At 45.6% G+C, this 24,131-nt stretch overlaps 1 protein-coding gene across 1 annotated transcript in view; it reads right to left on the reverse strand.

The window, feature by feature from the left end:
- Positions 1 to 311: 311 nt before the first annotated feature.
- Positions 312 to 24,131, reverse strand: part of LOC140411444 (uncharacterized) — a 40,439-nt gene continuing 16,619 nt past the window's right edge. The window contains exons 2-4 of the mRNA XM_072500548.1: positions 13,534 to 13,711; positions 4,923 to 8,767; positions 312 to 4,878 (exon numbers count right to left, since the gene is read on the reverse strand). Coding sequence (XP_072356649.1) covers positions 2,908 to 4,878; positions 4,923 to 8,767; positions 13,534 to 13,711 — 5,994 coding nt within the window. The 3' untranslated portion in view covers positions 312 to 2,907. The remainder of the gene's footprint in view (positions 4,879 to 4,922; positions 8,768 to 13,533; positions 13,712 to 24,131) is intronic.

Genomic DNA, 24,131 nt, shown 5'->3' on the forward strand with positions numbered 1-24,131 from the left:
CGTTGATGTATTTGCCTGCATAATTTCAGGTGCCCCATTTATGTAACAGGATGTAATATGAATGTATGTCAGCATTCTCTCAAAGACCAAATGGATTATGAAAATTATTGTGACATATCAAAATGTATGTGCTGATGTGATAATTACATTTTCTCTGATGAGACACTTTATTGTAGAATCCATGAAATATTATTGTTGGCAGCCTGGTTCACATCAAATAACAACTTTGATTCAGAGCTAATGAGAATTCAAACAATATTACACAATAAAAAGACAAAGATCCATTAACTTATTTATTTTAAATCCTGGAAATGAAATGCGAATTCTAGGCAAAATAGTGAGATAAAGCTGCAGGGTCTGCCACTGCTCTTAGTTTAAAAAAGTGTTACACATTGTGGAACATACAGGATTAATAGAAACAAAATCCAATCCAACACATCATTTCTGGCTACTCAGAGAAGAATCTATTGCCAAGTAATAAACTATAAAGTTACACGTACATTATTACTCAGACATAAAGCTATTTGGAAAGCAGAATTCCAATTAATGCAATTAAATCATTAATAAAGAGTTGGCAAGCTTAAAAAATTATTGTCTAAATCTGTTCAATGTCAATGTGTTTCGGAGCTCCCATTCATTGAAACATACAAGAATCTGAAGAGGCTTTGACAGGATGGACACTGAGAGGTCGGCATGGTAGCACAGTGGTTAGCACTGTTGCTTCACAGCTCCAGGGTCCCAGGTTCGATTCCCGGCTTAGGTCACTGTCTGTGTGGAGTCTGCACGTTCTCCCCGTGTCTGCTCCGGGTGCTCCGGTTTCCTCCCACGAGTCCCGAAAGACGTGCTTGTTAGATGAATTGGACATGCTGAATTCTCCCTGAGTGTACCCAACAGGCACCGGAATGTGGCGACTAGGAGATTTTCACAGTAACTTCATTGCAGTGCTAATGCAAAGCCTACTTGTGACAACAATAAAGATTATTATTAAGTTGTTCCCCCTGGCTGGGAAACAAGGGGTCACAGCTTCAGGATAAGGGGTTAATCTTTTAGGACTGAGATGAGGGGACATTTCTTCACTCAAGAGAGTTGTGAACCTTTGGAATTTTCTATTGCAGAGAGCTGACGATGCTTCACCATTAAAAGGCTGAGATTGACAGATTTCTGATCATTCCGGGAGTGAAGGGGTATGGGAAACTGGTGGAAATGTGGAGTTGAGGCAGATGATCGGCCATGATCGTATCGTGTGGCACAGCAGGCATGAAGGGCCATTTGGTCTGCTGCGCCTATTTCTTATGCTCTTATGTTCTTATGTGCAATGGAGAGTAAAAGGAAGTAGAGACTTGCTGCAGCAGGTCTTCATGGGTTGTGGCTGCTCCAGCATTGAATGCATTTACGGCTGGAATATACAGATTTTTGGTCTCTCAGGGAATGAAGGGATATGGGGAGCAGGTGTGAAAATGAATTTGAAGCCCAAGATCAGCTATGATTGTATTGAATGGCAGAGCAGGCACATTGGGTTCTGTGATTTACTCCTGCTCCTGTTTCCTGTGTTCTTGTGGGACATCAAACATCATGTGTGTCCCAAAACACTGATGATGGGACCAATGTCAGGACATATCTCATGTAGGGCAATCTGTGGATTGCTCGGACAAATTGAAATAGAGCAGTACATCAGGCAACAATTATTTTTTTCCTTGGGGCCTTCTGGCTGCTGTACTATTCTTGTGCTGGTTTCATGCACTCCTGTTCCCATACCTGGGTTCTAGTGCAATCTTTTATATTGTGCATGAGACAAGAAAATTGGATGGACTGAAGTCTTGATAAACGAAACAGAATAATTGCTGGGGGAAGTTAGTGGAAGAGGAAAAATGGCTTCAGTGGGCTGAATTTTGCCATGAATGACAGGAAGCCAATGTCATTTCAGGGTTGTGAATGTGCTCAATACGGCAGCATGCTTTCTGGCTGGATTTCCTGGGAGGAGGTCAATTAGGAATGGCAGGCAAGTTCAGGACGCAAGGGCTGCAGGCAGTAAAGCCCACTGCACCAGAGGCCAGCAGCCCTCACTGTGTGTAATCAGTGGGAGCACTGCTGAGATTCAGGTAGCAGGAATGGGAGGATAGCGTGTTAAATCTGCCATCGGTATCAGGGAAGCAGCTGAGACTTCATTGAATCCATGATAATCAAAGACTTTTGTGTCCAGAAATTCCATACACATGGGAAGCTGTAACATGGGAAGATAGCAGCTTGCCATTTTCTGCTGGCAACCATTAAAACTCCTTCAGTTCTCGTGTAGCTCCACCCTCCTGGTGTGGAACCACTTCCATTAGTTGCCCAACTGTGGATAGACGGGTTGCAGGCACGGGCCAATTCCGCCCTTGGGAAAAGTAGCTGGAGGCATGACCTGGCTGGCAAACTGGCCCAATGCTGTTTTTGTGTTCAGAATTTGCTGGTGCTCCAGCCTCCAAAGGCCTGGGAAAATCTAACCCAATGTGCCTGGAAATTCTACAGCCTAATCTACTTGTTACATAGAATTAGATGGAATGTACAGCACAGAAACAGACCGTTTGGTTGGGCCAGTTCGTGCTGGCCTCCATGCTCTACTCGAACTTTATCCCATGCTCCCTCATCTAACTCTATCAACATTATTATCAGCTCTTTTTGCAATTTCATTGCTTGATTCCTCATAAATAATTGAACAGGAGCTTTCATTCACACTTACATTGTGCTTAAGTTTCTTCATCCAAATTACAGTACACAAAGTTTCAATTACCCTTTACCAGACTTCTCTTGTGGTACAAACAGATATTCTACTATCTGCTGAAATCACTTTTTTAATTGCTGAATTAAAATTATCCAAATCAACATAACCATTCTGATTAGAATCACTGTCAGCTGCCTTTTTTATACTTAAAAATCTAAATCATCCTCATCGAATTCAGTGTTACCAGGTTTCTTTGATCTGTTTTGCATTGAAGCTTCTTGATCTGGATCTGAATTGTTCCCTGCATCTTTCTCGTTTTCAGGTGCTTCAGGGCTTGTGCAGTTACTTTTTGTATCTTCATCTGATGAGCTTTGTGGGTACATTTGAGAAGATTTGTTTCCTGGACTGTTTGAGCTGCTACTTATAGCTTCTTTAGTGTCAATCTGAATATCACCTTCAGTGCCCTCCTTTGCAGAATTCTCTGGCATTCCTTCATCAGAGCGCTGTGGGCAACTATTGACATCTAAGGAATCACTCTGTTCTAGAGGTAACTTTGTATTCATGGTTTCTACCACCTCCTCATTTCGGCTTTTAATAACATTAGATTTTACAAGGATATCAGAAAGTTCTGAAACATTGTTATTCAAATGTTTCGCCTCATGTACCTCTTTGCTGTTATTCTCCACAGTATATCTTACATTGTTTCCTGACATCTCATATACTTGTTGACTATCAACAGAAAGCAGTTCTTCTAATTTGTTATTGTTTTCCATCTCAGGATCTGTATTATTGCACAACATATTATTTTCTTCATCCTGTTCCTTGTATTCCTCAGTTCTAATGTTAGTCACTTCATTATTGTATTCAGTATAATCATTTTCTTCTTTGCCATTTTTGTGCTCATTTTCGACTCTATAAACATCACCTTCTTCATCTTCATTAGGTTCGAGAGCATTTTCTGATGTTACACTTCGTGATTTTCCATCTTCACTTTTATCCTCATCTTTGCTTTCATTCACTTGTTTATTCTCATCAATATCCTCCAAATTCAAACCCACGACATGGTTACCAGTTGACAATTGCTCCTCACCCTGATCGAACATTCCATCTAATTTATGATTTTGACATTCGTTATTCACATCAATATTTTCTTGATTCAGATTCACAGGTTCATCATTTTGAATCACATTTTTTATTTTATTTTCAACAAGTTCCATGGATTCACTCTCACCACTATCTTGCTTATCAGTTTTCCTATCCAATAATTCCTCAGGTCCATTTGCGTCAGCGATATGTTTCTTTATTTGCTCATTAGGTCTACTCATTTTCATCCTAAGGATCTCTCTCAGGTCAAAGTCTTTAACAATAGGAATATTTGTCTGCATTGCATTTTTCACAGGTTTTGGAGTCTTGCTTTTTTCTGTGAAGGAATCGCAAGGACAGAATTTATCAGGACTAAATTGTTCATGTGAATCAGAATTGTCACCGAACATTGCACAAAAAGTCAATTCCTCATCACTTATCAGAGATGAAAAGTCTTTTGTGTTGTGTTCATGATCTGGTTCATTAGAATGTGGAGTAAACGTTTGCATTTTATACATAGCCTTTAGTCGTTTCCGTCTTTGTTCTGTTTGCTCAGATGATTCGCTTCTCCGTGGTTCCTGTGGAGGTGATGGCTTGTTTCTTCCTGCTCTACATTGGACTTTCTTTAGTTCTCTTTCAACGCTTTCTTGGATTCTTCTCCTAATATCTTCGCTTAAATCTTCAATCATCTGATCTAATCTATCATCAGCTTCTAAATTCCACCTAATTTTAAACTCATTCATTGCATCTACATAATCTGCAATAAACTGCATTTCCATTTTTTTCAGCAGTTTCATTAACCAGAATGGGTCAGGATTAAATGATTTCCTTTTTGTTGGCTCAGGTTCTTGGCCAGGCTTCACAGCTTGTGCTGCACAACAGTGACCCGATGTTATTTGCTGTGGTGCTTTTATTATTCCAATATTATCGCATTTTTCTGTTATTTTGTTATGCACAATTTTATCTTCCTCTGAATAGTTTACATCTACTGTCCCATTTTGGCCTTGCGTCTTAGTCCGATGAACTATTTCTTCCAAGTCACAGCTGGCCCCAGCTAATGGTTTCATACCCTCTCCCACTGAAGCAGATTGTTCCTTTAAGTTTTGGTTTGTGTCCTGTGGACATTTCCTAGTGTTGCTATAATTTCATCCAGATCCTCACTTTGATCCCCACTGCTCCATTGGACACGACAAGCTATGTCTGGAGTGACTGGACTGGATGGTGCAACATCTGACTGTGATACTTCTGAGGCTCTTGAAAGGGATCTTTTATCAATGTTATCATTATCCTCCGACTTGTTCGTTCCATTCCAGTTTCTTCGTTTTGGTTTCCTACAGGGAGCATCGGTCATTGGTGAACCTGCAGATGATATTGAGTAGTCTTCATTTTTCTTATTCTGTTCAATGCGTATCTCAGAATTCTCATCAGATATGTTTTTCATTAAAGAAGGCTGATTTTGTTTTGATGCATCATCCTTCTTGTTAGTATAGGTTTGTAAATATAAGTTACCATTTTTTTTCTCTCCTGTTGGAGGGGCATCAGTTACTCCACCCATACTACCATCTCCTGAACCCCCTGACCCACTATTGATATCCACTCCAGAGGAAGACAACGGGGTGACATTATCATCTGCTGAATTATGGCCTTTAAATGTTTTGGAATGCTTTCCAGAAGTTTGTGAAACCTCCCCCACATCTTCTATCATGATATCAGTAAACCAGAGTGACTTTAGGATACTTAGAAGCTCTTTTTGTGCAGAATTATTTGTCTTTATCAACTTGTTTTCGGAATCCAAGGATTCTTTGTCAAAGAATTGCACACTGGCGAGGCAAGTCAATAGGGCCTTCGCTGAATGGCTTAGTTTGCTTTTAAGTGTAAGATTTAAACTTGGCAGACTGTTTGATCTGTCCAATTTTGCCCTCTGTCCAGAAGAAAGAAGAACTTTTATAGCCTCAATGGAAGAATGCACATTGTTCCGCAAGACTTTCTCATGCAGCTGATTGGTCGTAGTCAATCCAGAACAGCAAGAACTTACTGGTTTTGGCTGTAAAGCATCCGCCTCTTGGACAACCTCTTGGCCAGAACTCTTAGCTTCTGCCATTAGGCTTCCACTGCTCTCCAACTTTACCATCATCAAATCATGTTTCTCCTTTGATCCCTGATTGCTGACAGTAGATTCGACTCCATATGGTTTCCCATCTAATGTTGTAAGAGCCTCTGTTTCACTCTTTCCCCCTCCTGGTATCACATCCGTTGCAGACTTTTCACACTTATCTTGGAATTCCTCGGTATTGTCATATTTCACGAGCATGTTTTCAGATGGAATTTTTTTCAGCCATTCGTGAACAATATCTTCAAATGAGGCATCGGGAAGTACACCGGGTATAAGATCAATCTTCCCACAAGCAACTGTACTAGTAAATGTGGATTTTTTGTTTTTATTCTTTTTATTATTATTGTTAACTTTAAATGTTTCTTTGCTGTTTACTTTTTCACTGCTTCTACTGCTGTCACTTTTAATGCCATTTTCTTTGTGGGGTTTATCAGTGGTACTCTCATCACTTAGATTGCATGTTGATGTTGTCGGCCTCGAGGCAGGAGGTTTACAACCTGTTACTTTATCAGTACTTATGATGCTTTTAGACTGGAGAGCCGGGTCCATTAATAACTGTCTAGTACTTTCACCACCAGCCATTCCCCTTTGTACAAAAGACTGAGGCCTACCCTCAACAGAAGCATCTTTGGTAATTGAGTTTGTGTGAGTCATTGTATCTTCAACTATTTTACAAGGCAAAAGTTCTAACTCGGCTAGATTTGATAATTTTGAAATATTGGTTTGATCTACTTGTTCTTGGCTTTTAGCTGCAGCTTTGTCTCTAGATGCTTTAGAAACAATCAAGCAAATGCTATGAGCCTTTTCACATCTCTCACACTCCATTTTTATATTGTCTTCTATTTGTAAAACCTCTGAAAAATCTGATGGATCTAAAGCTGGTGTGTTATCCTCATTACTTGTTTTTCCTTCTTCACCAACTTCTACATTTGGGTCTGAATTACCAGAGGCAGATGTGGGAAGCCTGCATTCATCTTCTGACTTGACTTTTTTACTTCGACAACTGCTACTTTTTAATGATTTAGAGTTTGAGAATTTCTTACTTTTGTTCACGGAGTTTGTCACAATTTCTGTATGGTCACTCAGTGACGATTGTTCAGACTGAATAGAAGTAGTTGGTTTCACCCTTTTCTTTTCATTGATGTTTTCTGCACATAAAACATAGCCACCTTTACCTGCAATGAGTGATGACGTCATCATCTGTGCTGCTGAGGATGTAGACAAACAAGAGGGAACAGAACATGTGGAGCCTTCATTTGCATCCATATTTTTTGTATGTTTATTGCTCTTTTTGGAAGATGAGTAAGTTGTGTTGCTTACTGGTCTTCCATTAGTGTCATTATTTGGTAAATGTAGTTCATCGTTGATGCCCAGGATCTCAGGAGATGATTGACTTCCTGATATATTCAAGTTTTGTTTAATATGACAGTCAATTTTGGATTTTTTTGAAGATAATAAAACATCATGACTTGGCCTATTGTCTTCGTATATTTCTCTATTTGAATTTTTATCACTGTGGAAGGAGCCACTGGATGCAATTGAATATGCTTTGCCTTCTTCAGCAAATCCAGCATTCCTAATGTCATTTGTTTTCCCATTGAATTGATTGGAGCAGCTTGATGAGGCGCTTGAACATAAATGGTTCAATGCAACTGATTCTTTACTGCTATCAACTGAATGTTTTGAACAGCTTGAAGATAGATTTTGAGCTCTCCTTTCTGAGTTCCGCTTACCTTTGCCTTGTTTGTTGCATTTCAAGTGACAAAATGATTCCGAGATAGTACTTGCTGGCTTATCACGTCCAACTGTACTATCAACTTCTTTTAAATCAACTGAAACCTCTTCTGAGTTGGTGCGTGATGTTGTTGGCTTGATATTTTCTCCTATATCTATTGTTTTGGTTGCAACCTTCCCCTTTGAAGAAGCTGTCGAATTGTTTGATGAAACACCAGAGGGGGATTCATCATGTCTGTTTTGGTGACTAATGTTTGTCGAAGAGCGTGATGAAATGTGGTGGCTGATGGTGCTCCTGGAAAAGGATGCTCTACCTTTGCGATATCCCCCATTTTTAGAAGCAGACGTGAAGCTACCACTTTGGCTACTACAGTGACTAACAGAGCAATATTCTATCCCTCCTTCTCCATCTTCCACAGTTTCTGAGTGATTTTCCATCTGCTGCACAAAATGCTGGGAATATTCCTCGCTAGATATTGTCTGTATGCTTTCAGCAGATTTCCTCTGATATGCAGCTTTCTGGTAAGGTGATGGGCCTGAGAAAGAGGACTGAGTGTACGTGCCATTTCCAGAATTTGCTTTTACAACTTGTCCAGCATACATTGGATTTTTCCAAATGTCATACCCCCGATCATATTTGCAGTTCTCACAGTGGTTTTCCTCAGGTTCTGTACAATCGAGCTTTGAAACGTAAAAGTCATCAGCATTGCATGGATCAACTGACCCATCAAAACCATTGTCAGTATTTCTTTGATCGTCCTGTTCCATGACAAAGTCTTCTACCGAACTTAAATGTTCATTCCTGGTTTTCCTTGCAAAACCAGACTTCCTGATCTGTGTTGACCATTGAAGTGTCTCACGATTCAGCAAACGAAAGCGAACCTTCATTTCCAATGAAAGGCTCCCATCCTTGTTCACATGCACTTTTTTCTCAATGTCATCATCTATCACAGAATTCATTAATTCACCATCTTTTTTGTGTGGGAGAGAGTCTGCAAATGAAGCATAACCACTGTTGCTCGATGACATGTTCGAACCCTTAGTATAAGATTTATCTGCTGAAATTGAAAATCTGGATGATCTAGAAGGTGATCTCGGATGTATTACACTTTTCTTGGCTTCCAATCCAAAGTTAACTATGAAATATGGAATGGTATTTCACCGGAATAATCCAAGAATCCCAAAAGTACCATTGAAGGAATATGTTTGCCGAGCAGTTTAACGTGAAAAATGGAGAGAAAAAGACAAAAGGAGAGAAAATGTAGTTAATTTCGGAAACAATAAAAATTTGGCTTGCATTAACCTTACCTTCTATAATAATATGAAGTGCACTCTACAATGAAGTAAGGACAAAGTTAGAGATATGGGCACAAAATTGGTTTCTGTGGCACTGCTGTTACTACTGCTATGGAAGCCCTGAGGCCAGCTTTGGAGCAGCAGGGAAAGGTATAGGAACCACGATTCTATCAATATCCACCAACAGCCCAATGTCAGTGTATGTCTTGTCATGTGAGACTACCTTTAAGACATGGATGTTTAAGCAATGTACCTTTAAGAAAACAGTGATGTCAGGGAGTGGGTGGAGTTGGGCTTTAGATCAGCCATTTTGAAGTTTCAGTTTGAAAACGAGCTTGAAAAATGAAAAAATGAAAATCGCTTATTGTCACAAGTAGGCTTCAAATGAAGTTACTGTGAAAAGCCCCTAGTCGCCACATTCCGGCGCCTGTTCGGGGAGGCTGGTACAGGAATTGAACCGTGCTGCTGGCCTGCCTTGGTCTGCTTTCAAAGCCAGCGATTTAGCCCTGTGCTAAACCAGCCCCTAATAATAATCACTTATTTGCTTGTGTGTGTCTGTGTGTTTCAAGAGAGCTGCAGTTTGGAGGAAAAGAGCTTGGGGAGTGTCTGTGTTTTGCAGTGAGCTGGATTTGCTGTGATGTCTGCCATGAAAGACTATCTCTGGATCATTTGGGTAATTTAAACTCATAATAGTAAAGCCTTTAACCTGATGTGATTCTGTTTAAATGTGTTAAGTCTCTTGGAAGTTTGAAGGAACATTTTGACGAATTATTTACTGTTGCAATATTTTCGGAGTTATCTTTGAAGTAAGGGGTGTTAAGAGATCCAATATTTATTTAAGATGTTAAGTTGAGTTCATGGAATAATCATTGTTTTGTGTTTAAAAACCCACGTGTCCATAATTGTAATCCCACACATAGGGAACAAGCCGTGTGCTAGGAAAAGCAACAAATACATTAAGGGGGGAGGTTGGTTGAACTTCATGATACATTTTGGGGTTCTGAAAATGCCTCTCCTATAACAGTCTGCTATCCCTGCAGTAGCCATGATGCATTCACTCTGTGGCAGTCAGCCTTACCATCATCTTCAGGTCTCCATGGAAAAGTAGAAGCTGGCTCCTTATAAACAAGGCACTTGTGGCTGGCAACCCCCTTCCACCACTCAATGATGTGAGGGCAGCAGGAATATAATGAGAGCTACAGAATCACAAGAAACATCTTGGAGCAGATAATTGACTTGCTCATGCAATCTTTCCATTGCCTTAACTGGTCAGGGAAGAGGGAGCTCTCTAATGCATCACAGTGTTGATTTTGAAGTAAGTGGTGATCTACAGCATCATCCATAATATCACCAACATGGGGGTGCAACTATTTTCTGTAGGAGTGCAGAGGCCCCCTCCCTATGGACAAGGAAGAGGAGGAGACAGGAGGCTGCATCGTGGACATCCTTGCTTTGGATCATCTACGGTTGCAGCCCATGCCAGGTAACAGGACGAGGGTAAGGGGAAGTTTGAGAAAGGGCATCAGATGGAAACATACTGTCATCCTGAGTCTTCTAGGTGATGTTGGATGCCTCTTTCTCTGGACAAGCTATCAAAGAGCTTTTTATCAGACTTCACTTTTGACAAAGCTATGTCCGTTGCCAAGTTTGGATTTCTCCCATTCCCACTGTTAAATCCTTCTGAAACGCCCTGTGACAAACATCTCTTTGCCCACAGCAACAATAAAGAACCAACAAAAATCTTTTCATTAATATCTTTATCCGACAATACATCCAATGATGCAAACAGAAATTAACTATTGCCTCTTGCGTAATACCCTCCTGAGGCAGCCTCCTGATTTTCCTTGCCCGCATTCTCTGTCTTATTAAGGAGTGTTGGTGAGCTCTTGATGCTACCGGCCCAATCAGATAGCCGGCAACTCTGGAGCCTCAAAAGCCACACTGGGAGAGGTGGCTGAAGCAGGTTGGTAACCATAAGGGTGGCACAAGATGGAGGAGTCCTCAGAAGCATAGATCAAAAGAAAACGTAATGAGAGTTGAAGCGAGTAGGCCGCTGAGAGTGGAGGAGATAGCCATGGAGGTCAATGTCTGGCCCCAAGAACTCAGATAGAAGAGCTGGAAATGTTCAATGACCTCACACGAGTGGTCAAGGGAAGTGAATGCATCATCGAATGCTACTTTTTACAAACTAACCTTACAGACTGCTCAATGGACCATACCCCTATCACTCACCATAAACAACCTCCAGCTGTCAGAACTCAGGCCTAACATTCAGGTACTCTACACCAACCTCAAACAACTTCCAATGCTATCAGCATTAAACCCACTTCTAACTGCTTCCACATACCTCCAGTGATACAATCATGGCAGGCACATCATCCAAACATATTGCAACCAACCCAGTCACTAACATTTTCCCTCTCCCTTGCAGGACAATGTGTCCCATTGCAGATGGAGCAGAGCAGAACCAGAAGAGGACAATTAGACTTGAATTATCTGCTCCCCCGGAGGGGATTTTATTCTACGTCATGAGTACAGCTATGATGGAGCTTTTGTATCTGGCATCACCTTGAACATTCAGGATGACGGTATTTAACTGTTTGATGTGCTTTCTCAATAACCTCCTTCACCCTCTTCCTATTTACTATCTGGCATGAAATACAAGCTGCAGATGATGGGACCATGGACCTTTTGTTTTACACTTCCCTCCCTTCAACTCTCCACTTATGCATTTATCCTTTCAGATACCCAAAAACTGGCCAATCACTGTAACATCATGAGGCAGGAATTGCACCATACGCCTGGTGAAGAGGTTCCATTACATAATCTGACACTTGAAGCCCTCATCTCAGACACTGAGACTGCACATATCTTAGAGGGTAGTATTGAATCAGGGTTGGCATACGGTGAGTCACTGGGCCTGAGTAGGCAGCAGCTAGGTCAGGACAGGGGAATGGATAAGGTGTGTCTCATTTAACTGGAGGGTGAAGAGGAAGGTAGATTTTGCTTCAGTAGACTCAGATGATGGGATGGTTTACATGAGAATGCCAATGGCGTACACATAAAGATGTTGCTAGCATTTTGCTTACAAAAGCAGAGGAATATCTGACAAGTATATTAATATTCATGCTTGAACATCTGAACAGCCTAATTTTAAGGCAATGCACCTTTTGTCGAACCACTTCAAGTATATTGCTTGTATTGCGTAATATATTATGTTTAAAAGAATCCAGCTAAATTACCTGTATTGGTTAATTTACTTGACTCAAATGACTTGCAATTACATTGAATATACAAGACAGGAACATAATTAAAAATAGAAAGTGCTGGAAATACTCAGCAGGTCAGGCAGAATCTGTGGAGGGAGGTACAGAGTTAATGTTTCAGGTTGATGAATTTTCATCAGACCCCACAGGAAAGTAATTTGGTCCAACCAGTCCTCCAAATGAGTAGTCCTAATACCACACACGCCATGTACTTTCATCGCTTTCCTCAAGCTCCCATCCACTCTGTTTTTAAATATAGGCATAGAGCTAAATGTTCCTGGCCTATTGGTGATTGACTGGGAGATGGAAAGGCTGGAAATATGGTCGGGGAAGAGTGTGTTGGGAAGAGGGGAGCCTTTTGGACATTTAGCATTTTGAACATTTCCTAAATTTAAAAATAAGCATCTCATTATCCTCGTTATTAGGAGCTTCACCAATGGCAGTGTCCCACAAAAGTCACCAGCCTAATTTGCATCCTGCAAGGCACCTTTTGTGGAGGCGATATCCTCTCGTCAAACATGAGCCTCATTCAAGTGGGCTGCTTATGTTAATGAGGCTCCAGACTGAATTTCATGAGATTTGATGAAGAATTTGCCAAAGCATGGCTCAGACCTCTATTGGGGAGAAGGGAAGAGAGCATTGGGGTCCTAAATGGGGGATGGGAGGCTGAAAACATTTTTCTGTGGCCTGGTGAGAGTACTCCTGCTCTCTTTGGCCTCCAAGAAATGTTGAAAAGAGCTGATCTTCATCAGTTATCTTGGTCAGCCTGCATCTCATGCCTTGGATCGGCTTGCTGGGCCTCCCACAGGTCAGGCCTTCCTTTCACTTACTGTGAGCACAAATTGAAATGGAAACATTGCATTTACGTTATTTGCATTCACTGCAATCAAACCTCCAGTCACTTATTACATATTATACAATATCACAGACTGAGTTGCTTCCTTCCATAAGTATAGTTTAAAAAAAATGTATTTTATTACACCACTGCCAGAAGTATAGTTATGTGCAACTCACTGTTCAAGATAACAGCCGTCCTTTAAGAATTGCCAGCTCACCCAAACTTGCAGCAATCCAGTTTTCAAACTCGACTGACTGCACATTTTCCACATGTAAGGAGGTTATTGAAATGAAATGAAAGGAATTTCCGAATTCAGTTTAGTCAGCCAAAGGGCAAGTGTATCCCTCACTTTGTTAGACTTTTACAGGTGGAGCTATTGATCTAACTACTCCCGAAGTAAAGCCATATGGATTATATCATTACACTTTTAATGGCAGGTTTTGTTCACAGTTGCATTCCATTTTTTACATTTCAAAAAATGAAACGAAAGAAAATTACTAACCATTTCTCTTCATATCATCTGATTCGTTATTGACGTCGGCACGAGATCGCCTTGACAGGCCAGGCATCCTTTCAGAAAGTCTCCTCCTGAATTTTTCATTCAAAATTGGTTTGAATCTTTCATGTCCAACACATACCAGAACACCTGGGCAATGGAAAAGAGCCTGTAGGGTGTCAATCTGTAAAATACAAGCGTTATATTTTTCAGATTAGGGAATATTATGAAATATGTTGACATTTATTTTCCCTTTAGCAATATGTCACCATTCAATGAATGAAGTGCCATATTTCATCACATCTCCCCCCCCCCCCCCCCCCCCCCCCCCCCACACCCACCCACTACTCCCGCCAGCCCCATCCCAAGCTGCAGAACGCCTGATATCAGCAGCCTGTTCCAGTGCTATTGGCCAGAAACCGAGAAACACAGAATGAAGCCTGATGGACATGGTATTTGTCGTGTTAATCACCCTGGGGTAACACGGACTGCAACTGGATGCAGTTGTACTTGAAAGTAGACTCCAAACTTTGGTGTTGGTTCAATACACTTTATTGAACTTGTTAAGCAGCGCACACAGTTCGCTGTGGGTTTGACACTCTACGAATCTAAGCGTGCTTACTATAACTAACTAGAACAGAGTAGCTCTGAGCCACGTGTAGAAGGTGCTAACTGATATATACACCCTGACTGTCACGACAGTTGTCACCAGTGGAAAGAGGCGGAGTGCTGATGCCTCGTGTGTTTTATAGTGGGAAACCACCTTCTAGTGTTCTGCCTGGTGATTGGTTATCATAGAATTTACAGTGCAGAAGGAGGCCATTCAGCCCATCGAGTCTGCACCAGCTCTTGGAAAGAGCACCCTACCCAAGGTCAACACCTCCACCCTATCCCCATAACCCAGTAACCCCACCCAACACTAAGGGCAATTCTGGACACTAAGGGCAATTTATCATGGCCAGTCCACCTAATCTATTATTTTTAACCAAGAATATTCACTGGTGTGTTTTACTGAAACAATGTTTGCTGTTGGTGACCAGGCATTATTTGAGCACTGAAAGATGAAATAGGACCGCATGTATTTTATTCAAGGTTTACACATTATCCTTCCTGGATTATTACGACCTGGGGAAAAAAAAGCAAATGCATCAAGTCTTAGGCTATTGTGGTTAACGGTCATCACAGTGGGTGGACAATATAATAGTCCTTATCGGGAAGGGCATTCCAGTCTTACTGCTACCTTCCTGGTGGAAACCCTGCTTCAGGTAAAAATGTCAGTTCTGAACTGTGGAGGCAGTTCAGCATCTTCCTCACAAAATGGCCGCTTCTCAGCTCCATGTTTGACATTTCATGTTGCAGGCTGTAGCTGTCCTTTATAGACGTACTCCAGGGCAGTGGCGATAGTCCTCATGTCCATCTCAATAAAGTTATGTTCTGTCCTGTGTGTTGATTGGTTCTACTGGGTTTCTGTCACTGCCTGTCTGTATCTCGTTATGTGCATGAGTGCATATCATGACAGTATTGGTCTGAAATTCCATGGAATCGTCCATGAGGGTGGACGTGCAGTGTCTCAGGACTTCTACCCACAGGTTTATTTTGTCAGTGAGCCTATGCAAAATCCCAGGGATACAGCAATTAAAATGAGACAGATATGCCCGTTTCATTAAAGCAATGAAAATCACAGTGAAACCCTGTCGCTCCATGAAGATGATTCCAAGCACTGAAGAATAGGAACTAATTACAAGGAAATGCTTTGAAATGTGATTGATCATTGTGGTGGTATGTATTAGGGGTAATACGGTACACCATGATGCCGAGGGGCTATTGGTGGACAGATACTGGGTCCTGATTGGATCTGCCGCCTACTGGGCTCCACCCAGAAAGGTGGGGTATAAGAACCCGGTTTCTCCCAGCAGCTGCATTCTGTAACTGAGCTGCTGGGGAACAAGTCTGCTCAATAAAGCCTCAATTGAGTTTCTCTACGTCTCGCCTCGTGTGTTATCGATGGTGCCACAATTTATTGAGCAGACTTAAAAAAGGAATATGGAGCTCCGGATCGCCCCGGAGTGCCTGCGAATCGGCCCTCAAGCAGCTAACTCCGCATTGGCGTTTAAGCACTGGCTGGCGTGCTTTGAGGGATACCTCCAAACGGCTCCCGGCAGACCTACAGAAGACCCAGAAGATGCAGGTCCTACACTCCAGGGTGAGTCCCGAAATCTACTCGCTCATCGAGGACACGGAAGCTTTCCCAGCGGCGATCACCTTGCTGAAAGAGACCTACATTCGGCCCGTCAACCAGGTCTACGCACGCTATCAGCTCACGATGAGACGACAAATCCCCGGGGAATTGCTAGACGAATTCTACAATGCTCTAATGATCCTGGGAAGAAACTGCAACTGCCCAGCTGTAATGGCGAATGAACACACGGAGCTCCTGATCAGAGACACGTATGTAGCAGGTTTGGCATCATCGCAAATTCGCCAGAGACTTTTAGAGAAAGACTCTCTCGGACTCACAGAGGCACGGGCCCTTGTGGCCTCCCTCGACGTGGCCTCCCAAAACGCCCACGCCTATGCCCCCGACCGCGCTACAGCCCCTTGGGCTCCGTGGACTCCCACAGCGATCGACCCCCCGGCACCCCCCCCCCCCCCCGCAAGCGTGCACGGCCAGAATCCCAGACCACCCGGGGGGGCCCCGCTGCTATTTTTGCGGGCAGCCAAAACACCCCCGCCAGCGCTGCCCAGCCCGCTTGGCCACCTGTAAAAGCTGCGGCAAAAAGGGGCACTACGCAGCGGTGTGCCAGTCCCGCGGGGTCGCCGCTATCTCCGGGGAAGAAACGGGACCACGGACTCACCCCCCCCAGCGACCCATGTGCGGCCAACGGGCGCCGCCATTTTGGACCCCGGACGCCACGAGGGGAGGACGGGCGCCGCCACCTGGTTACCCGCGGGCCACGTGCGACCCATGGGAGCGGCCATTTTGTCCACCCCCGACCGCGTGCGATCCATCTTGGCTGACAGGCCAGGACCCCAGCGTGGACGGCTCCACACTGCCTGAAGACAATGACCAGATGCAGCAACCACATTTGGCATCGGTGACCCTGGACCAGTCGCGGCCCAGGACGCTCCAGACAACAACGACGAAGGTGCTGGTGAACGGGCACGAGACGCCGTGTTTGATCGACTCGGGGAGCACGGAGAGTTTTATTCATCCGGACACGATAAGACGCTGTTCCCTTGTAATTCGTCCAAGCACCCAAAAAATTTTCCTGGCGGCGGGGTCCCACTCCGTTGAAATCAAAGGGTTCTGCATCGCAAACCTAACAGTGCAGGGGAGAGAGTTCAAAAATTACCGGCTGTATGTCCCCCCCACCTCTGCGCTCCCACCCTCCTGGGGTTGGATTTCCAATGCAACCTCCAGAGCTTAACATTCAAATTTGGCGGCCCTATACCCCCACTGACTATCTGCGGCCTCGCGACCCTCAAGGTTGAACTGCCCTCCCTGTTTGCGAACCTCACCCCGGATTGCAAACCTGTCGCCACTAGGAGCAGACGGTACAGCGCCCAGGACCGGACCTTCATCAGGTCAGAACTCCAGCGGCTGCTGAGGGAAGGCATAATCCAGGCCAGCAATAGTCCCTGGAGAGCCCAGGTGGTAGTTGTTAAGACCGGGGAGAAGCAGAGGATGGTACTAGACTACAGTCAGACCATCAACAGGTACACGCAGCTAGATGCGTACCCTCTTCCCCGCATAACCGACATGGTCAATCGGATTGCACAGTACAAGGTCTTCTCCACCGTGGACCTTAAGTCCGCCTACCACCAGCTCCCCATTCGCCCCGGTGACCGCAAGTACACTGCCTTCGAAGCAGACGGGCGGCTATACCACTTTTTAAGGGTTCCATTCGGCGTCACGAACGCAGTCTCAGTCTTCCAACGGGAGATGGACCGAATGGTTGACCAGCACGGGTTGCGGGCCACGTTCCCATACCTCGACAACATCACCATTTGCGGCCACAACCAGCAGGACCACGACGCCAACCACCGAAAATTCCTCCAGACCGCTAACGCCCTCAACCTCACCTACAACGAGGAAAAATGCGTGTTTAGCACCGACCGTCTAGCCACCTTGGGCTACGTAGTACGTCATGGAGTGATAAGCCCCGACCCTGAACGCATGCGCCCCCTCATGGAGTTCCCTCTCCCCCACTGTGCCAAAGTCCTGAAACGCTGCCTGGGCTTCTTTTCTTATTACGCCCAGTGGGTTCCCCAATACGCAGACAAGGCCCGCCCACTAATCCAGTCCACTACTTTTCCCCTGTCGACAGAGGCCCGCCAGGTCTTCAGCCGCATCAAAGCGGATATCGCAAAGGCCACAATGCGTGCCATCGACGAATCCCTCCCCTTCCAAGTCAAGAGCGACGCATCCGACGTAGCTCTGGCGGCCACCCTCAACCAAGCGGGCAGACCCGTGGCCTTTTTCTCCCGGACCCTCCACGCTTCAGAAATTTGCCACTCCTCAGTAGAAAAGGAGGCCCAAGCCATAGTGGAAGCTGTGCGACATTGGAGGCATTACCTGGCCGGTAGGAGATTCACTCTCCTCACTGACCAACGGTCGGTAGCCTTCATGTTCGATAATGCACAGCGGGGCAAGATAAAAAACGACAAGATCCTGCAGTGGAGGATCGAACTCTCCACCTACAATTATGAGATCTTGTACCGTCCTGGAAAGCTGAACGAGCCGTCCAATGCCCTATCTCGCGGCACATGTGCCAACGCACAAGTGTACCGTCTCCAAGCCCTCCACGAGGACCTCTGCCACCCGGGGGTCACTCGTTTCTACCACTTCATAAAGGCCCGCAACCTCCCGTACTCCGTCGAGGAGGTCCGAACAGTCACCAGGAACTGCCAAATCTGCGCAGAATGCAAACCGCATTTTTTCAGGCCAGGTAGAGCGCACCTGATAAAGGCTTCCCGTCCCTTTGAACGCCTCAGTTTGGATTTCAAAGGCCCCCTTCCCTCCACCGATCGCAACATGGACTTTCTTAACATCGTTGATGAATACTCCCGTTTCCCCTTCGCCATCCCCTGCCCCGACATGACCGCGGCCACGGTCATTAAAGCCCTCTGCACCATCTTTACCCTGTTCGGTTTCCCCGCATACATCCATAGCAATAGGGGGTCCTCCTTCATGAGTGGCGAACTGTGTCAATTCCTGCTCAGCAAGAGCATAGCCTTGAGCAGGACGACCAGCTACAACCCCCGGGGGAACGGGCAGGTAGAGAGGGAGAACGGAACGGTCTGGAAGACCGTCCTACTGGCCCTACGGTCTTGGAGTCTCCCAACTTCCTGCTGGCAGGAAGTCCTCCCGGATGCCCTTCACTCTATCCGGTCCCTGCTGTGTACCACCACTAACCAAACGCCTCACGAGCGCCTCCTTGTCTTCCCTAGCAAATCCGCCTCTGGAACGTCACTTCCGACCTGGCTGGCAGCCCCGTGACCCATCCTGCTCTGGAAACATGTGCGGGCGCACAAATCAGACCCGCTGGTGGAAAAGGTACATCTCCTCCACCCAAACCCGCAGTACGCCTACATGGCGTACCCAGACGGCCGACAGGTCACGGTCTCTCTGCGGGACCTGGCACCCACCGGAGCTCCCCACACCCCCCCAACACCAATCACCACCCCCTCACTCCCGCCGGTGCACCCCACAGCCACCCCCTTCCCAGAGGGATTGGTTCTCCTCCCAGGCCCGCCCAGGAGAAAGGAAACAGGGATGGACAGCGCGATGCTCCCAGAGTCGACCAGACCCGAGCCAGCACCACCACCACCAGCACCACCACCACCACGATCGGAAAGGGCGACCACGGCACCCTCTCGACTCATCAAATCGGTTTAAGATGTAAATAATTCAGTGGCCCAGTAAAAGCGGCATTGTTGTATATAGTTAAATGGTTAAGGCACCATACCGACCCTGTAAACCCCTACCACCATAGCATCCACCACCCCACCGGGTTCCTTTTTAACAAGGGGTGAATGTGGTGGTATGTATTAGGGGTAATACGGTACACCATGATGCCGAGGGGCTATTGATGGACAGATACTGGGTCCTGATTGGATCTGCCGCCTACTGGGCTCCACCCAGATAGGCGGGGTATAAGAACCCGGTTTCTCCCAGCAGCTGCATTCTGTAACTGAGCTGCTGGGGAACAAGTCTGCTCAATAAAGCCTCGATTGAGATTCTCGTGTGTTATCGATGGTGCCACATTCCTTCTGAAAATAATTTTTTTGCGAAAGCAGTGGGACCTTCCTTCTGCTGGGCCTGTGAGACATTAGCTTTGAACAAAATGGGTAAATTAGCAATTGTCCCTTTAGAGTGCGATTTCCAGCAAAACCTAAAGTGGTGAGGGCTTGGGGGTTGAGGGGGTGAAATAAATCTGGTTGGGCTATCAGTAGAATAGCATCACAGTTTTGCCTTTCCCGGCTCCCCTGAATTTCAGGGCCAATTCTAATTTTGCTGGCCTTTCCCATAAAACAGATTTCCTCCAGTAGCTGGTGCTGGGACATCTCTGGATTGAGGATGTGAACTCACACACTACATAGCATCACATTGTTTGGACCATGATTTGATTACATTTTACGTTTTACTCTATAACCCAATTAACGATTACTCTATAAATGTAAGAACATAAAGTAAAAATGAGAAATGCTAGATTGCTAAAAATAGTTCTCACAACCAAGACAATCATATCATTTAACTCCAATACTTAATGTAAACACACAAATAAAAATAGAATAATTCAATGCACTGAACGTATATAACACTACTGTGTGGCACTAGCTAAGATTTATCAATATGTATAGCTTCAGGTGTCGGTTTGGACCCGCATGGAAGCAGAACATTGGATGGAAGTGAAAGTGAAAGGGTTGGAACAATTCAAAAGTTTGACAATAATTCCAACAACCTTGGAAAATGCACAAAAGATATAGGGCGGGATTCTCCGACCCTCCTCCGGGTCGGAGAACTATCGGGGGGGGGGGGGCGTGAATCCCGCCCCATCACCCCGACACCAGCTGCCGTATTCTCTGGTGCCGGTTTTCGGGCGGGTGTGGGATTCACGCCATGCCGGTCGGGGGCCGTTGGCAGCGGGCCCCCTGCAATTCTCCTGAGCGGCCGCCCATTTTTGGCCAGTCCCGCCGGTGTGGATTGGACATGGTCCCACACAGTGGGACCTGGCAGGTAAGTTGGCTGGTGCAGACCTCGGGGGGGATGGGGGCCCACGGTGGCCTGGCCCGTGATCGGGGCCCGCCAATCTGCGGGCGGTCTGTGCCATGGGGCCACTTCTTTCTTCCGCACTGGCCCCTGTAGGGCTCCGCCATGGCCGGCGCGGAGAAGACAACCTCCTGCGCATGCGCCAGAATACGCCGGCCGGTCTGCGCATGAGCGGAACCATGCCGGCGGTTCTGCACATGCGCTAACACGCGCAGTCCCTTTGGCGCCAGCTGCTGCGGCGCCAACCCCTCCGCCGCCGGCTTAGCCGCCGGAAGTGCGGAGAATTCCGCTCCTTCCGGTCAGCCCAACGCCGGAGTGGTTCGCGCCGTTTTTGGCGTCGGGCCATCGTGCTGATTTCGGTGAATCCCGCCTATAGAGAGTATCTGGAATTGATTCAGTAGGATAATGTCATGGGAGAAAAATTATATTTATGTAAAGAACTCTGCGATGCTGGTATAGTGTCCACCCAAGCCCGGGTGGTTAAGAGTAACTTTAGTGAGGTTTTTAAAATTATGAATGGTTTTATAGAAAGATTATGGCACCGAGGGATGTTATTTGGCCCATTGTACCTGGGCCAGCATTGCAAGACCAACTCAAGTAGCCCCACTCAATCCTCCATCTTTCCTGCTAGTTCTGCAACTTCATTTCCCTTCTGATTATTATTCAATACTGATTTGAAAGTCACGACTGAGCTTGCCTCCACTACACTCTCTGGCAGTGTGTTCCAGATTCTCAATGCGTTGCCAAGATTTTCCTTCTATTGCCATTGGTTCTTTTGCCATTCACTTTAAATCGGTGTCCTCTCGGTCTCAACTCCACAACCAATGAGAACAGTGTCTCCCTATCTACTCTGTCTTGACCTCTAATGATTTTAAATACCTCAATCAAATCTCCTCTCAACCTTCTCTTCTATACGGAGAACAACCTCACCTTTCCCAATCCACTCTCATAACTGAAGCCCCTCATCTCTGGAACCATTCTTGTAAATCTTTCCTGCACCCTCTCTAATTCTAAAGTGCGGAACCCAGAATTGTACACAAAATCCCAGTTGAGGTCCAACAAGTGCTTATAAAAGATCAACATACTCATTTTGGTGTATTCTATGGAAGCGTTATAACTAATAAAAAGTTGATTCTTGATGGGAATTGAGGGGTTGTATCCGGCTCTAAAAACACCGGGAACAACCCTGCTATCCACTAGCACTCTTTTTTTCCAGCCCTGGCGAGGAATGATCCGCTGAGGCCGCACTTAACCTCATAATCTCAGTGGAGGAAGAGGTCGGGACGGCATTTTTAAATGACGCCCCGATCTCATGCCCAATCCATGGCTTGGGCAAAATACCAGTTTGGTACCTTGGCACTGCTGACCTGGCACCCTGGCAGTGCCCCGGACAATTTGGCACCTGGGTGTCACTTCCAGGGTGGCAGTACCAAGGTGCCCGGATGACTTCAGTAGTGCCAGGGTGCCAGCCTGCCAAGAGACCAAACATCCGGGGGCCTCCAATCATCTGGGTGACCAGACTCCCCCCACTGGTGCCGTTCCATCTGGTCTCCATTTAAGTGCACCGGTGCTGAACCGCGCCTGGCTGGCATCTCCTTGGAGACACCAATAGATGACAGGTGACCGTTTGAGCTGGCAGCAGCATAGCTGAGTGAGTTTCTAAACTCTTTTAGCTATGCAAATTTGGATCCTGCCCATTGTGGGCGGGACCAAAATCACGACGTCTCACAAGATCTTGTTGTATCTCGCGAGGCGGAACGACCGTCAGGAATCCCGGGAGAGGCGTCTCCTGGGATCTACTGACGTCCCGTCACGATTCTGGCAGGTCGCGGCCGATAAATCACGCCTTTTGTCTCTATTTAGAAATGCCAGGATCACTGGATTTATATAACTTTTTAAAAATAAATTTAGAGCACACTATTCTTTTCCAATTAAGGGGCAATTTAGTGTAGCCAATTCACCTATCCTGCACATCTTTGGGTTGTGGGGGTGAGACCCACACAGACACGGGGAGAATGTGCAAACTCCACACGGACAGTGACCCGGGGCTGGGATTGGGACTTATATAACTTATCAGCCACTTTCTCAACCTTCCCTGTCACCTTAACCGATTGTGCACATATATCCCTGGATCTCTCTGCTCCTGCATGACCTTTAGAATGATGTTTTTTATTCAATATTGCATCTTCTCATTCTCCCTCCTGAAATGTTCACAGGTTTCGACATTAAATTTGACTTATTCCGCCAACCCGTCTACCTTTTCTTGACATCCATCACTGTTCTCTTCACAGTTCACAATGCTGCAAATTTTGAAATCGTGCCCTGCTCCCTTTTGATAGAGTGAAAGTGATAAGATTGGATTTCTGGTGTGGAATGTAACAGAAGAGTTGCACGAGTGGGAGCTCCAGGCAAAGATTGCGGTTTAGGCTCTTTTCACTTGGCCAGCAATGGAAATTGGACCCCAAATTTTTTTTAACTTAATGATGTAAGTGTTCCACAAGGGGATGCACAATCAGTACCAAACCAGGCAACAAAAGAAGCTTCAAAAGTGGAGGCTTCGAGTGCCTTGGTAGCAAATAAAATGGTGAAAGTGAGTACGGTGCCAGGGGCCAACCGTTAACTGCCGAAATTCTACCTGTGCAGTTGCGTCGAGGGGTCTCAGGTGACCATGAAAAGGCGATCGAGGTGGCGATTTCCTCAATCCGAGGGGCTCTGGCTAAGCTGGACGAGGTGGTGAAGCAGGAGGATGCAGAGCTGCAGGAGGTTGGGGTTGCTCTGTCGAGGCAGAGCGACCAGGTGTCCTCTCTGGAGGTGGAAATGGCTGACAAGAAGAGCCTGAGGGCTAAGGTGGACAAACTTGCAAATGGTTCGAGAAGGCAGAATCTGAGGGTGGCCGGATTGCCAGAGGGCCCAAAACCGACCAAGTTTATATACACTGGAAGATGATGGGGGAGGGGGAAATGGGACCCCCTCCCCCCGAGCTGAAACATGCCCACAAATCATTGAGGCAGAGGCCTCGTGCTGGGGCTTATTGTGCGATTCCACAACTACCAAGATAAAGAGAGAATGTTACGGTGGGAAAAGGAGCATTGATAGAGCAGATGGGACGACCACGAGATGAGGATATACCAAGATGTTGGAGCGGAGTCGACCAGGATGCATGCAACTGTTAACAAAGCCAAGGCAGCAATGTACCAAAATAAAGTTTGGTTTGGCGTGGTTTACCGTGCATGTCTTTGGGTGACTTATGAGAATAAGAACCACTAATTGAAACTCCAGAGGACGAGGAGGCGTTCATCCAAAGAAATGGACTGGGGTCGAAATAATTGTA

The sequence above is a fragment of the Scyliorhinus torazame genome, chromosome 4, assembly GCF_047496885.1.
Source record: "Scyliorhinus torazame isolate Kashiwa2021f chromosome 4, sScyTor2.1, whole genome shotgun sequence".
Taxonomy (NCBI): Eukaryota; Metazoa; Chordata; class Chondrichthyes; order Carcharhiniformes; family Scyliorhinidae; genus Scyliorhinus; species Scyliorhinus torazame.